This window comes from Eleutherodactylus coqui, chromosome 2, assembly GCF_035609145.1.
Source record: "Eleutherodactylus coqui strain aEleCoq1 chromosome 2, aEleCoq1.hap1, whole genome shotgun sequence".
NCBI classification, from domain to species: Eukaryota; Metazoa; Chordata; class Amphibia; order Anura; family Eleutherodactylidae; genus Eleutherodactylus; species Eleutherodactylus coqui.
Window position 1 is genome coordinate 130,975,827 of NC_089838.1, and position 12,878 is coordinate 130,988,704.

The 12,878-nt window shown below is 41.4% G+C and overlaps 1 protein-coding gene across 1 annotated transcript in view; it reads left to right on the plus strand.

The window, feature by feature from the left end:
- PLXNC1 (plexin C1) overlaps positions 1–12,878 on the plus strand; it is a 132,985-nt gene that overhangs the window by 26,841 nt on the left and 93,266 nt on the right. Inside the window, exons 3-5 of the mRNA XM_066591529.1 lie at positions 2,393–2,527; positions 5,034–5,134; positions 10,252–10,363. Of these exons, the coding sequence (XP_066447626.1) occupies positions 2,393–2,527; positions 5,034–5,134; positions 10,252–10,363 (348 nt within the window). The remainder of the gene's footprint in view (positions 1–2,392; positions 2,528–5,033; positions 5,135–10,251; positions 10,364–12,878) is intronic.

Sequence of the window (12,878 nt, forward strand, 5' to 3'; positions counted from 1 at the left end):
TGGATCCTTTACCTTCTCAGACAACATAGGAGAATGTCAAAGTCGCAAGTGTTGTGATATTTGGATACAGATAATCCCAGAGATGTTAACATCACATGAACTTCATGGTTTCTCAACCAGGATCTCCTCTATTATGGGCCACGTTCTGAAGGGAGGTCGTTTTAGTGATCAAAAGTGGACATTATTTATTGTCCTCCATAATGGGATTATGGCTACTTATGTCTATCCTATTGCCTCAAGCACATATATTTTCAATTATGGGTATTCTATCTGGTCACATCCCTTAGCTGAACATTTCTGTTTTCCCACTAGGGAACATTTTCCATAAGCAAATCATCTCCAAAAAGAATATATATTATCTAAGCATATCTAAAGAAGAGGGCAAGGAGAAATAGGGGGAGGACACTAGAAAAGAAACAAAAATCCACAGAGGGGAGAGGGAGGGAGAGGAAAAGAAGATAAAAACGTTAAGGAGGATAAGGAAGAGGGGCAAAACAAAGTGTCCTTGATCTAGATAAATAAATTATATTTAACTTGTTTATTAAGCCTTATTGGGGTCATTGCTTGTAACTTAAAAAATCCAATTGCAATATATTCTTTTCAAATTCGCCCCCTTTTGTGAGAGTTGCATCGTTTGGATGCTGGACAGGCTCTGCTATTGGCATATTTAGTTCATGAAAAATATCCCCCTACAGGCTCCAAAATATTTTTTTCCATTCTGGTTTTCCCCACATAGTCACTTGGGTATGGACATGTGACCTTATAAATTATGCCCTTCCTGTTACAGTTCATAAAGTCTCTAATTCTAAAAAATTCCTTCTCGTATTGCACTGGTGAGTAACAGTATGTAAGGCTGAAAAAAGGCATGTCCATTCTGTTCCTAGCTGGCTTCATGAATTTGCATGCCTTACAAATTCCGCATCTGTAACAGTCATTTACTATCAATTCAGCCAGCAGTCTTCCCTGTATGGAGGAGGCAAATGGTTCTTTGTAATCATACACCTTAACCTTTTTCTTTTACAAGCAAAATGAAGGAGAAATGATATTGTGATATATACTATTTGTATGTTAGAGAGAGAACAACTATTCAGAATGACAATTTATATGAAGGGGAGTTAAATAAAATTGTGTTCCTGGCAACCAGAGAAATAAATGCTTAGATTTTCTATCCCCAACTAAAATGACATATTGGATATTATATGAATGTTTGACATGAGCACTGCCATTATTTCTACCTGCACTAGTTTTTATGTCTGTGACTAGTGATGAGCGAATTGAATCCTCTTTCGGGACAAGCTTTGCTAAAAGTTCAGTTTGGTCTAAACCTGAACCTCAGGAAGTTCGCCTCAGCTGAATCCACTAAAGCTATTTCTTCTTCTCCTTCTCAATAAATGTATCTGTTACATAAATAAAGGTGAGGACTTTTATGAAGAAAAAACCCACAAAAACACCTCCTTATCATCCTCCTTCAGGAGAATGAGGAAGACGAGTAAGAAGAACCATAGTGGCTAGGTGGTTAACACTATTGCCTTGCAGTGCTGGGGTCCTAGTCTCAAATCTGACCAAGGACAATATCTATATGGAAGTTGTATGTTGTTCCCGTGTTTGTGTGGTTTTTTTTTCATAATAATCCTCTTAATTTTTAGGGCGCAAACATTTATTAAGAAGGAGAAGAAGTTTTTGCTTCTTAGACAATGTTATGCACCAGTCCTGGTTCAAAGTAATTTGTACCGGACCAAACCTTTTGCCGAAGTTCATCGAAACGGCTAAAGCAAACCTTTCAAAAGTTTATTCAACTACATCCATGACTAAATAACCCCATAAACAGCTATTTTAATTTATTTCCAGTATGGGATATTATATGGGTATTTAATTTATCTATGTGATGGACTCACACAACATAGAGGAATGTCATGCTACTGTCATGTGTCCTGCATTGTGAGGACAAGACCTGGCATTAAACCATGCCTACACTTCCCATTACTGAACTTGCCACATAAAAGAGGAAAATTACATGGTAGAGCCAGGTCCCACTTAATTGTTTTATTTCTAGATCGGGAAACCTGTGGAGAGTCATGGTAGCAGCTCATTGCCATGGAGTGTGTATCGGCCTAGAGTGCTCAGGTGCAGTAGGCAGTATTGAGTGGCCTGCAAGTGTTTGTCTGGGTGATCTCAAAAGCTAGTACTTACCAGGTAACCCAGGAATTTTGCTAGAGTATGTGGCCCTCCATAGAATGGGATTGTGGCTATCTGAATTGTAATGTATGGAATTTGATTACTATAATTGCCATTTCTCAAATACAGTAAATCAACCAGATGTATCAAACATTATGGAATGATATGGTTTGATTGTAATTTATATCTTATTTATTTTTTCCATTTTTGGTCACAGGTTACTTTAAACTCAAACTACACTGCAAATTGTCCAGAAGTGCTGCATACATTTAAAGATCAAGCTCCTGTGTTCCGAACAATTCACATGGACCCTGTTGACATCAACTATCTATATGTTGCCACTGTTAAGGAGGTCAGTATTCTATTTTTTTTTTTCGTAACCAATTTTCTTTTTCTTTGTGGGACATCATAAAACTGCCAGAGTAGTTTAGGTTAGTTAAACGGGGACAAAGTTTAGCTTGTTTATTGGATTCATTATAGGAATCATACAGAAATGATATCAGGAAATGTTATTGGACTATTTAATTTGTTGGTCCTTGGAAGTATCTGCTGGGGGAGTGGGTGAATAAAGGGACAAGTTCTTTCTGCAGATGTACTTGTGTTCATTAAACCTATTCAGTCATCAAGTACCCTGGCAAACTAAGGAGGCTTTACATAGGAAAACTATTGTTTAAATAATCACTCAAAATAGTCACTAAAGCATACAAATAACTGTTTGTGTACTTTTAGACAGAGCAATAGTTGTTCGCAAAGTTATTGGCTAGTCGTTGAAAGACAAAATGATAGCTTGTTTACACCAGGCGATAATTAATCAACCAAGGCTATTTTTAAGTGCTCTAAAACAAAGCAACTAGGGGCTTGTGAAAGGATTCTAACTTGTCATCTGGGAGGTGGCTGTATTCACAAAGAATAACTGTTGCTTACATTTGTTCTATTAAAGGGGTTGTCCCGCGGCGAAAGTGAAAAAATTTTTTTTTCACTTACCCCCGCATTCTGCCCTGTTAAAAAGAAAGCATGGGTTAGTTTTTAAAAAGCACATTGCGCTTACCTGCATCAGCGTTCTGCAGCTTCTTCTTTTCTTCTTGTGAAGATGGCACCGCTGGTCTTCTCCCACGGTGGACCGCAGGTCTTCTCCCATGGTGCACCGTGGATTTTCTTCTTCTTCCTTGCGTTCCATTGCCGATTCCAGCCTCCTGATTGGCTGGAATCGGCACACGTGACGGGGCAGAGCTACGATGACGACGCGGTGACCAGCTCTCCGGCACGAGCGGCCCCATTCACCAGCCAGAAGACCGGACTGCGCAAGCGCGTCTAATCGGGCGATCAGACGCTGAAATTAGACGGCACCATGGCGACGGGGACGCTAGCAACGGAGCAGGTAAGTGAATAACTTCTGTACGGCTCATAATTAATGCACGATGTATATTACAAAGTGCATTAATATGGCCATACAGAAGTGTATAACCCCACTTGCTTTCGCGGGACAACCCCTTTAAGTGACTATTTGGAGGATCACTAGGGCTTGTACAGACACCTTAAGGGTGACTTTAGATACTTTAATAATGCGTCTGCAATTTCTCACTCTCACTATTTGTCACTCGTTTTAAAATGCCTAATCGTAATCAAAGTGCTAATGACCATGTGTCTGTCCATCCGTGTGTGCTGTGTAACTTACATGCAGAGACTGACAGCACCTGTGATGTCAGTTACCGGCTCTGAGCCCCCCCCCCCCCATATCACATGACTGTGACGTCATCACAGATCCTTTGTCCTTCTTGTGCACTGAATGAGGGATTATAGGGGGACTACATCTGCCACAAACCTCTGTGGCCTCAGTTGCTATCGATACAGCAGTACTCAGTCTGGCAGTTTGTAGCTGATTGTTACACAGCTGGACATCTGTGTGGAGACTTCAATAAATGACACCTCACAAATGTCCACATACATAGCTGGCAGTGCATATTGACCAACAACATTGAAACATAGTCCTTCACAACTATCTTCACATCTCCTGATCTTGATATTATGTTATCTCAAGTGCTAATGCCGCCAGCACCAGTCCAGCCTTTGTCTAATCGGCAACTTTTGTCCAGTGTTAGAACAAACCGTCGCTGTCGTGCAATCATGCCACCACAGAGGGTTCAACGCTGCCGTGAAGCTTATGAAGCTTACATGACACAGCGATAAGCCTACGCTTTCACTTCAGCCACCAGCTGAACTTCGTAAAACACATGCAGCTCATATGTGAAAGCTACGAGCAAACATGTCTCCTCAGCGAACTACTGAAGTTTGTAAATCACGTGCAGCTTATATGCAAAAACAACCTATCAGAGCTGTGTGTGTGACGTGCATGTAGCAAAGTTGGGTGGCACATTGTACCACCAGAAACACTGGTACTATAATTTCCTAATAATTACTAGTCATATAATATAGAGGTAATGCACCAACGTTAGATGATTTGTTGCAAGACCATCTAGTAAGTGCATTTATACAAAGAGCTAATATGATGATCAAAATGTTTAGTATTTCTGAAAGTCTGTGATCACAATTTTCAAAAGTGAATGTCTACAAGTATTTACATGTTGGGAAAATTGTATTCAAAATCAAGTCTTGCGCATTATTGAAACAAGTAGAGGCAACTTTAGTGGAATATGTTAACTGACTGCATACTGACCACAGTAATCCTGAACCCTATAGACCTTGACAATACAGAACAATTTTCCTATGTGACTGAATTTGCCCATCAGTAATAAAGACAAAAGTCTTTTAGAAGTTTGAATTATGACCTGCGCAATACTGTATTGAAAATATATGTAATGTTTACTGGCTTATATAGAACTGATGACTTCTTTATCCAGATAAAACGTCTGAAGATTGCAAATTGTGAACAGCATGAATCGTGCAATGATTGCCTGTCAGCATATGATCCTCACTGTGGATGGTGTCATTCAGAGAACAGGTTTGTTCATTATCATTTTTCTAGTAGTAATGCTCTACTGTTAACCTTCAAGGACCAGGCATGTTTGGGTCTTACAGGAATTTTCCAAGATTCTACCGCCCACCTCCCCAAAAAAAAAAATTTTAATTGGAAGGGAACATCTGAAGGGATAATCAGTATTTTTGGTATGAAGACTTTTTCGTGCTGCAGCCAGTAAGAACAATTTGCAGACTATTCTCTTACAGGAAGGTGCCATTTGGGTTGATTTATGTTTCTTAGTAAAATTCTTGGCACTCTAATTGTGTCGCGTTGGAGGCAGCCTTTCTCTATCCTCAGTAAGACGTAGGTCCCTCCATTCAGAAGACTCTACAGCACGTTGAGAGGCGAGTTTTTACCTATCAGCCCTGAGGTGTAGTTCCTTCCTCTCAAAAGACCCTTTCAACATGCTCGGAGGCATGTCCTTCTCTATCAGCAATTAAACCTCTGTCTGTTGTTTAAATTGAAAGTTTCTAAAGGCCCATTTACACGTAAGAATTAGTGCTCAATATTCATTCAAATGAACACATTTGAGCAACAATCGTTCAGTGTGAATGCAAAAAAAAACCCCACTCACTCGTCGTTCGCAGTTGTTTAAGCTGACTTTTCAGTCATCTTACAAATCCTTGTTGGCTCGCTGGCTCCTCATTGTGTGTAAACGCTCCCTGCCCAGCGATAGGAGGTCAAGCGCTGAGCCAGAAGTGGAGGTGAAGCGCGAAGCCAGAAGCAGACAGGAAACCCGCGATCCAGCAGTAGGTCTTGCATTTTAAATGCTCTGTACGAGCGCTAACGGCTGTGTTAAAGGGACTTAAGCATGGCATGTCTGTATCTATGTAAAGATAGCCAGTCCTCCTTGTATGAAGAAGATTCAGTTGCTCTCTGAGATGAATGTTTAATTGCATCTTGAGAAAGACAGGCTTAAAGGGGTTGTCTCGCGCCGAAACGGGGTTTTTTTTTTCAATAGGCCCCCAGTTCGGCGCGAGACAAACCCAAAGGATGGGTTAAAAATATATATATATATTACTTACCCGAATCCCCGCTCTGCAACGACTTCTTTCTTCCTTCTCCAAGATGGCCACCGGGATCTTCACCCACGATGCACCGCGGGTCTTCTCCCATGGTGCACCGTGGGCTCTGTGCCGATTCTAGCCTCCTGATTGGCTGGAATCGGCACACGTGACGGGGCGGAGCTACGATGACGACGCGGGACCAGCTCTCCGGCATGAGCGGCCCCATTCACAAGGCAGAAGACCGGACTGCGCAAGCGCGTCTAAAAACGCCAGAAGACAGCGAATTTAGACGGATCCATGGCGACGGGGACGCTAGCAACGGAGCAGGTAAGTGAATAACTTCTGTATGGCTCATAATTAATGCACGATGTATATTACAAAGTGCATTAATATGGCCATACAGAAGTGTATGACCCCACTTGCTGCCGCGAGACAACCCCTTTAAATTTGGGAGATACTTTCATTTTGTCTATGTAAGTGCATCCTTTTGGCGGCCAATGTATTGTGACTCAAAATGTTTTTGCGTTTAAAGCATTTTCAGCAAAAAAATGGAAAAGAAATCAAAATAGGCAAGTAATGAACAAACTTAGGGCAACACTACGAAAAGAAAACTTTGCTACTGAATAAAAATAATAAAGGAGACTTGCAGTTGAAAATGTACCAGAAAGTTGTCTTACATGCTGTGTACCATATTGCTGATGTGGTTTTAGACACTTTTAGAGGTGTTTCATAGGAAAGGCATGTGGCTTCATGGGGAAATGGGGTGTAACTTAAATAAACCTAGTATGAGTCACTGTGATAAATATGGCACATTTTAAGACTTTCTAAGTTTACATTGTTACATTAGTACATGTGCCCCAATTTGGCAGATTTATGAAAGATTCTAATAGAAAAACTATCTTTATTGCCCATAGTGACCAGTCATAGAAACATAGTATGCAAGGCTGAAAAAAAAACTGTCCATGCAATTCATCCTAATCCCCCCCCTCCCCCCATTGATCCAGAGGAAGGCAAAAAAAACCTAATGAAGCAGAAGACAATTTACAGTACAGCTTCAATTTCTCATAGTGCTCTTAAAATAAAACAAATAAATAAAATAAAAGGAGCACTGTTATCATAATAATCTTTATTTATATAGCACCAACATATTATGCAGCGCTTACAATACGGGGGAAATAAAACAAGACCACGGTTACATGAAGTAATCAATTGATGGAAACCGTAGGGGTGAGGGTCCTGCTCCAACGAGCTTACATACTACAAATAGTAGGGTGATACAGAAGGGAAAGGGGCTGGAGATGTGCACAATATGGCGGGGTGGAGAGTGTGGGATGCTATACACATAGACGATGGTCAGACATTAAGCTGTGTGGTGGCTGAATCGGTATGACTGCAGCGGGGCAGTTAGTTAGGGCTAGCAGGGATTGCAGTCTGTAGGACAGGGAGCATGTTATCAGGCGGAGTACAGAGGGGTTTGATTTAGGGAATACGGTATGCCTCCCTGAGGAGGTGCGTTTTTAGAGCATGCCTGAAGTTTAGTATGTCAGTGATTGCCCGAATATTTTTTGGTAGCGCGTTTCAGAGGACAGGTGCTGCTCTGGAGAAATCTGGGAGGCTGGAATGAGAGTTTCAAATTAAAGGGGCGCTTAGTCTGATTTCGTTAGTGGAGTGGCGGGCACAGGGGATGAATGGTGAATTGAGAAGAGGGAAGCAATGTAGGGTGGCGCAGTGCTGTGGAGGGCTTTGTGGATGAGGAAGTTTAAATTGAATTCTGTATTTGACAGGCAGCCAGTGCAGTGACTGGCACAGGGCAGAGGCGTCCGAATAGCGGCTGGACAGGAGACTGTTATTCGTTTCTATAGGCAATAAAGACAGTTTTTGTTTAAAGACAGTGTCATAAATATGCCTCAATGTATTTCAGGAATATATGTAAATTGAAAAAATAGAGTTTGTATTACAAGTGTGAATAAATATTATTTTTAAATAAAACAAAGCTTAAAATACAAAACACGCGGCTGTTGGAAGCAATAGTTACCTATGGGAACATTCCCATGTGAAAGAGCCCTAAGGCTACATTCACAAATTGCTGATTTGCAGCGGATTTACATGCAGATCTGCAGCAGATTTTATTCGTTCAATTTGAATTTAATTGTAAGGGTGAAATCTACTGCAGATCTGCACTAAAACCAGCTGCAAACCAGCAAAGTGAACATCCTCAATCACTTAAAGGGGTTGTCCCGCGCCGAAACGGGTTTTTTTTTTTCAACCCCCCCCCCCCCCCCCCCGTTCGGCGCGAGACAACCCCGATGCAGGGACTGAAAAAAAGAACAGCACAGCGCTTACCTGAATCCCGGCGCTCCGGTGACTTCTATACTTACCGGTGAAGATGGCCGCCGGGATCCTCTACCTCCGTGGACCGCAGCTCTTCTGTGCGGTCCATTGCCGATTCCAGCCTCCTGATTGGCTGGAATCGGCACGTGACGGGGCGGAGCTACACGGAGCCCCATAGAGAACAGCAGAAGACCCGGACTGCGCAAGCGCGGCTAATTTGGCCATCGGAGGGCGAAAATTAGTCGGCTCCATGGGAACGAGGACGCTAGCAACGGAGCAGGTAAGTAAAAAACTTTTTATAACTTCTGTATGGCTCATAATTAATGCACAATGTACATTACAAAGTGCATTAATATGGCCATACAGAAGTGTATAGACCCACTTGCTGCCGCGGGACAACCCCTTTAACGTTATTAATTTTTCAGTGCCCCACAGATTTTAATGAAACAAGCCTATGATATGACCTTATAATGTGCCTACATTATAAAGAAAACGGCATGAAAATTGGACCAGCGATTCTTCAGTTATAAGCAAACAGACAGACAGGTGTTGCATTTTGTAATAGGTAGAGGATAATAATGTATTGTCATGCTCCTACATAATAGTACATTATACTCTGTGTCACTATCACACAGGCTATTGTTAGGGCAACAATTAGGCTTTATCCATACATCTTGGCCGAAAATCATATGAACGAGAGAAAGCCCTGACCAAGTAGCGGCTAAATCTCACTTTTTCTAGCCCATTCACACGGATGGGTGCGGCATATATACGCTGAAGTCTGGAATTCTGTCGGCCTGGGGAAGAGAGTTTAGCAATGCCAGCTGATCGCAGCATAGATGCCAATGGGAGCTGCCCGCACAGCAGCTGCTAAACTTCCTCCCCTTGCCAGCAACTCCCACAGGCTTCTATGGGAGCTGCCAGCTGATCGCTGCCAAAAGATAGGGCAAGGCTTTTTTTTTTCAGGCCGCGTGTAAATCGGCCAGCCGGAATCGGCAGCGTAAGTGCTATCTCTTCCCGCCGGCTGATTTTACCTGCCGGAAAATCGCCAATCTAAATGAATGCATTGGAATCCAATGCTTTAGATGGTCGCCATTTTTGGCCAATGTTTTATCGCAGCAAAATAGCCGCAATAAAACTTTCATGGTAATAAGGCCCTAGTGTGCAATATCCGCAAACTAAGTGAACAGACAGTCCTTGTTACCTTTTCTAGGTAACCCCGGCTGATTGCATAGGGGTCACCCAGTCTCCAATCATGTTACCTGGAATCTCTGTGACCAGATTGAAGGGGAGTGATCAAAGGGTTAAGATCCACAGGGACCCTGCATGTAATTTATGTGGATTTTAGAACAGATTTGTTGTATATATTTTCTGCTTTTGAAAATATGTCCTTTGTGGATGTACCCTATTAAATCAGAATGTACATACATAATAACAAAACAACGCTTGTTTCCATCAAAAGGTTTGTTTCACTGGCTAGAAAACTCAAAAACCTTAGTTATAAAACATATAATTTCAGCAGTTAATCTTTTTATCTACTTTTTAGCATTTGACAATAAATAGGGGGGGGGGGGGTGATGCAACCATTGAATCGTCAGGCGTGGGCAATTTATGAGACTTTAGAAAGCAGTGGTTTCACCATCTTTTATTCTTTGTGTCATGTCTGTCCAGGCTTTCATGTATTGCAGCTTTCCATTCTCTTCAATAGTAAATTAGATTGATAAAAAATTCAGCATTCTATCTCTTATTCAATGGAAACAGGTGCACCATGAAGACTGAATGTACATCATCCACAGCACTGGGGAAATGGATTGGAATTACAGAGGGATTTGGAAAATGTCTAAAAATTAAAGTGTTTCCCAAAGATGGAAAGGTTTAACATTTACTACTACATTTTATATGTTCATACTGTAACTCTTTTTCGTTCTGTAAAGTTCATAAAATATAAAACTGTGCACAGGTTCATGGAGTTAGCTATTGGTAAACTCCCTGTCAAAGTCTGTCTGTCCTGTTTAGTCTGTTAAAAAATGAATTCATGATAGTATGTTTCACTGAGGAAGAATCTATTATTAAAACCAACTAACTTTATTAGAAAATTTATTTAAAAAAATTGACAGAACAAAAACATATATAGCGAAAAAAAGGGGAACTACTGGGTATGAAGTATTCCTTCGTTCCTCATAGAAAACCCGTACAAAAGAACCATGCAGTGTTGCAGATACTAAACACTAAGTAACTTATGGGACCTATAGTCAGGAGGTTAGATACTGCTCTCCTACTAATTGCTCAAGTGTAGTTCAGTGTTCGGGAAGGAAATTTCCTTTTTGTTACAATCTCGTGAAAGATCCACCATAGCAGGTGGAGGAATTAGATTGTAACAAGAAAATTTTTTTTAGAAAGTCAGATAGATAATGTGTTTGCTGTACACAGCCGCCCCAGTGTATAATCCCTGGGTTATCACCAAAATTCTCCCCTATAAGATATTAAATATAGAGGGGAAAAAAAAAAAAAAAATGAGTATTCGACATCCAGTCCTGTCCCTTTCTCAAGGAAGGATCTCCCCTTGTTTTTCGGGTATCGTATACAGTAGATATCACTTGTGTACAAATACAGGATGATGCTCTGTGCTGTTTTTGAGAGACAATCACTTCACTTCTTTAAAGTGATTATAAAACATCAGTGTTCAGACCGTAGGGGGTTAAGTCCTTCTTTATTGTCATGGATAGATTGGGGTTACTGGCAAGGGTTTTTCCAGAGTAGGAACTGCCCACTTCCCTGATTACTCAGAAGTGGTGCAGTATTTCAGCACTAAAGGGGTTAAGTATGCACAACTTGGTCAATGTTTAATGCATCAACCTGTACTAATCGGATTAGTCAGGAACACCGATAAGATAGAGAGTTCCCACTTTATCCTTCTTTATAAGAGGATATATAACACTCCAGCATATGAAGGGTTAAGTGTGTGCACGTTGACCGGGTACACGATCTTATACTACTAGGATTTGTTAGGAACACTAATGTATTAAACAGTTCCCAATTTATCCCTATTCAGCAAGGATTATACAGTACTCCAGCGCTGAAAGGGTTAAATGTGTGTGCAAAGACCTGTGTCCCTCACACACCAGTGATCCCACTGGGACTCATTGTCTGATGTCACTTTCAGTCCCAGGGATACACTCCTATGTGCGTTATAACGCTGAACTGCAGCACATCAGGGGGTAATTTTTCTTGAGTCCCTGCGCTTGTGCTGGCAGTTTCTCATCACTTTTATTACCCTCCAGATTTCCCCCGGATTGCTGATCTCTATGGTGTAAGAGTCCTAACTGCCCCAAACAGTACTGAACACTGTTAAAAAGTGGTCGGCTGTCTCGGCATCGATGTAGCCGCCCGGTGGATGGTACCGGGCAGCCGACTAACACTAAGTCTGACTGACTAAGAAGATAAATTAATCTCACTAATTACTGCATCCCTATCGACGCGTTTCTGCAGATTAACATAGAGTTAACTGCTTCATCAGGATGGAATGTGAATCGGGAGCGGCCGTGATAGCGGACTGCATCCCGGTAGTGAGTGCCTGATAGTATGTTAGGCTGAAAAAAGACATGTATTCATCTATTTCAGCCTCTTACCCTCCGCTATGTTGATCCAGAGGAAGGCAAAAAACCTTAATGATTTAGAAGCATATTTACCTAATTTAAAGGAATACATTTCTTCCCGTCTCCAAGTCTGGCAATCAAAATAATTCCTGAATCCCTTCTGAAGTTTTTAGTGACTATAACATGTAATATTGTCATGCTCAAGAAAGGCACCCAGGCCCCTCTAAAACTCTTTCATCGAATTTATCAGGATTGAGGATTTTATTATTGTTTTGTCCTCCATGTATCCCTGCCCATATACTACACATGTTCATCTCCTGTATCTTTCCATAGTGTATGCTTAAAACAGGATTTAACATAAACACAAAACTCTCCCCCTTTCTAATTTTTACAATCCCTTCTGATCAGACTGTAACCCTGTAAGTTCACCGCCCAGTCATAGCTTTCATCCAACCAGATCTCCGTTATTCCCACTATGTCATTGTGTTCCTCAGGCATTATTACTTCCAGTTTGCCAACCTTGTTGGTCAGACATTTAGCATTAGTCACCATACAGTTTAGAAGGTTGTGGTTATTTTTTATTGTAAGTATATCTTTATTAACTGTTCTGCCAGTTCTAACTGTACTAAACCTCCCACCTCTCAACCCCCATTTAGTCCCAGGTCACTATTTATACTATCTTCCCCTCATTCCCTGTGATTGTCCTCCCCCCAGTCCCTAGTTTAAACACTCCTCCAACCTTCTAGCCATCTTCCTCCCCAGCCCATCCTTCCTAAACCAACTCTTGAGCCA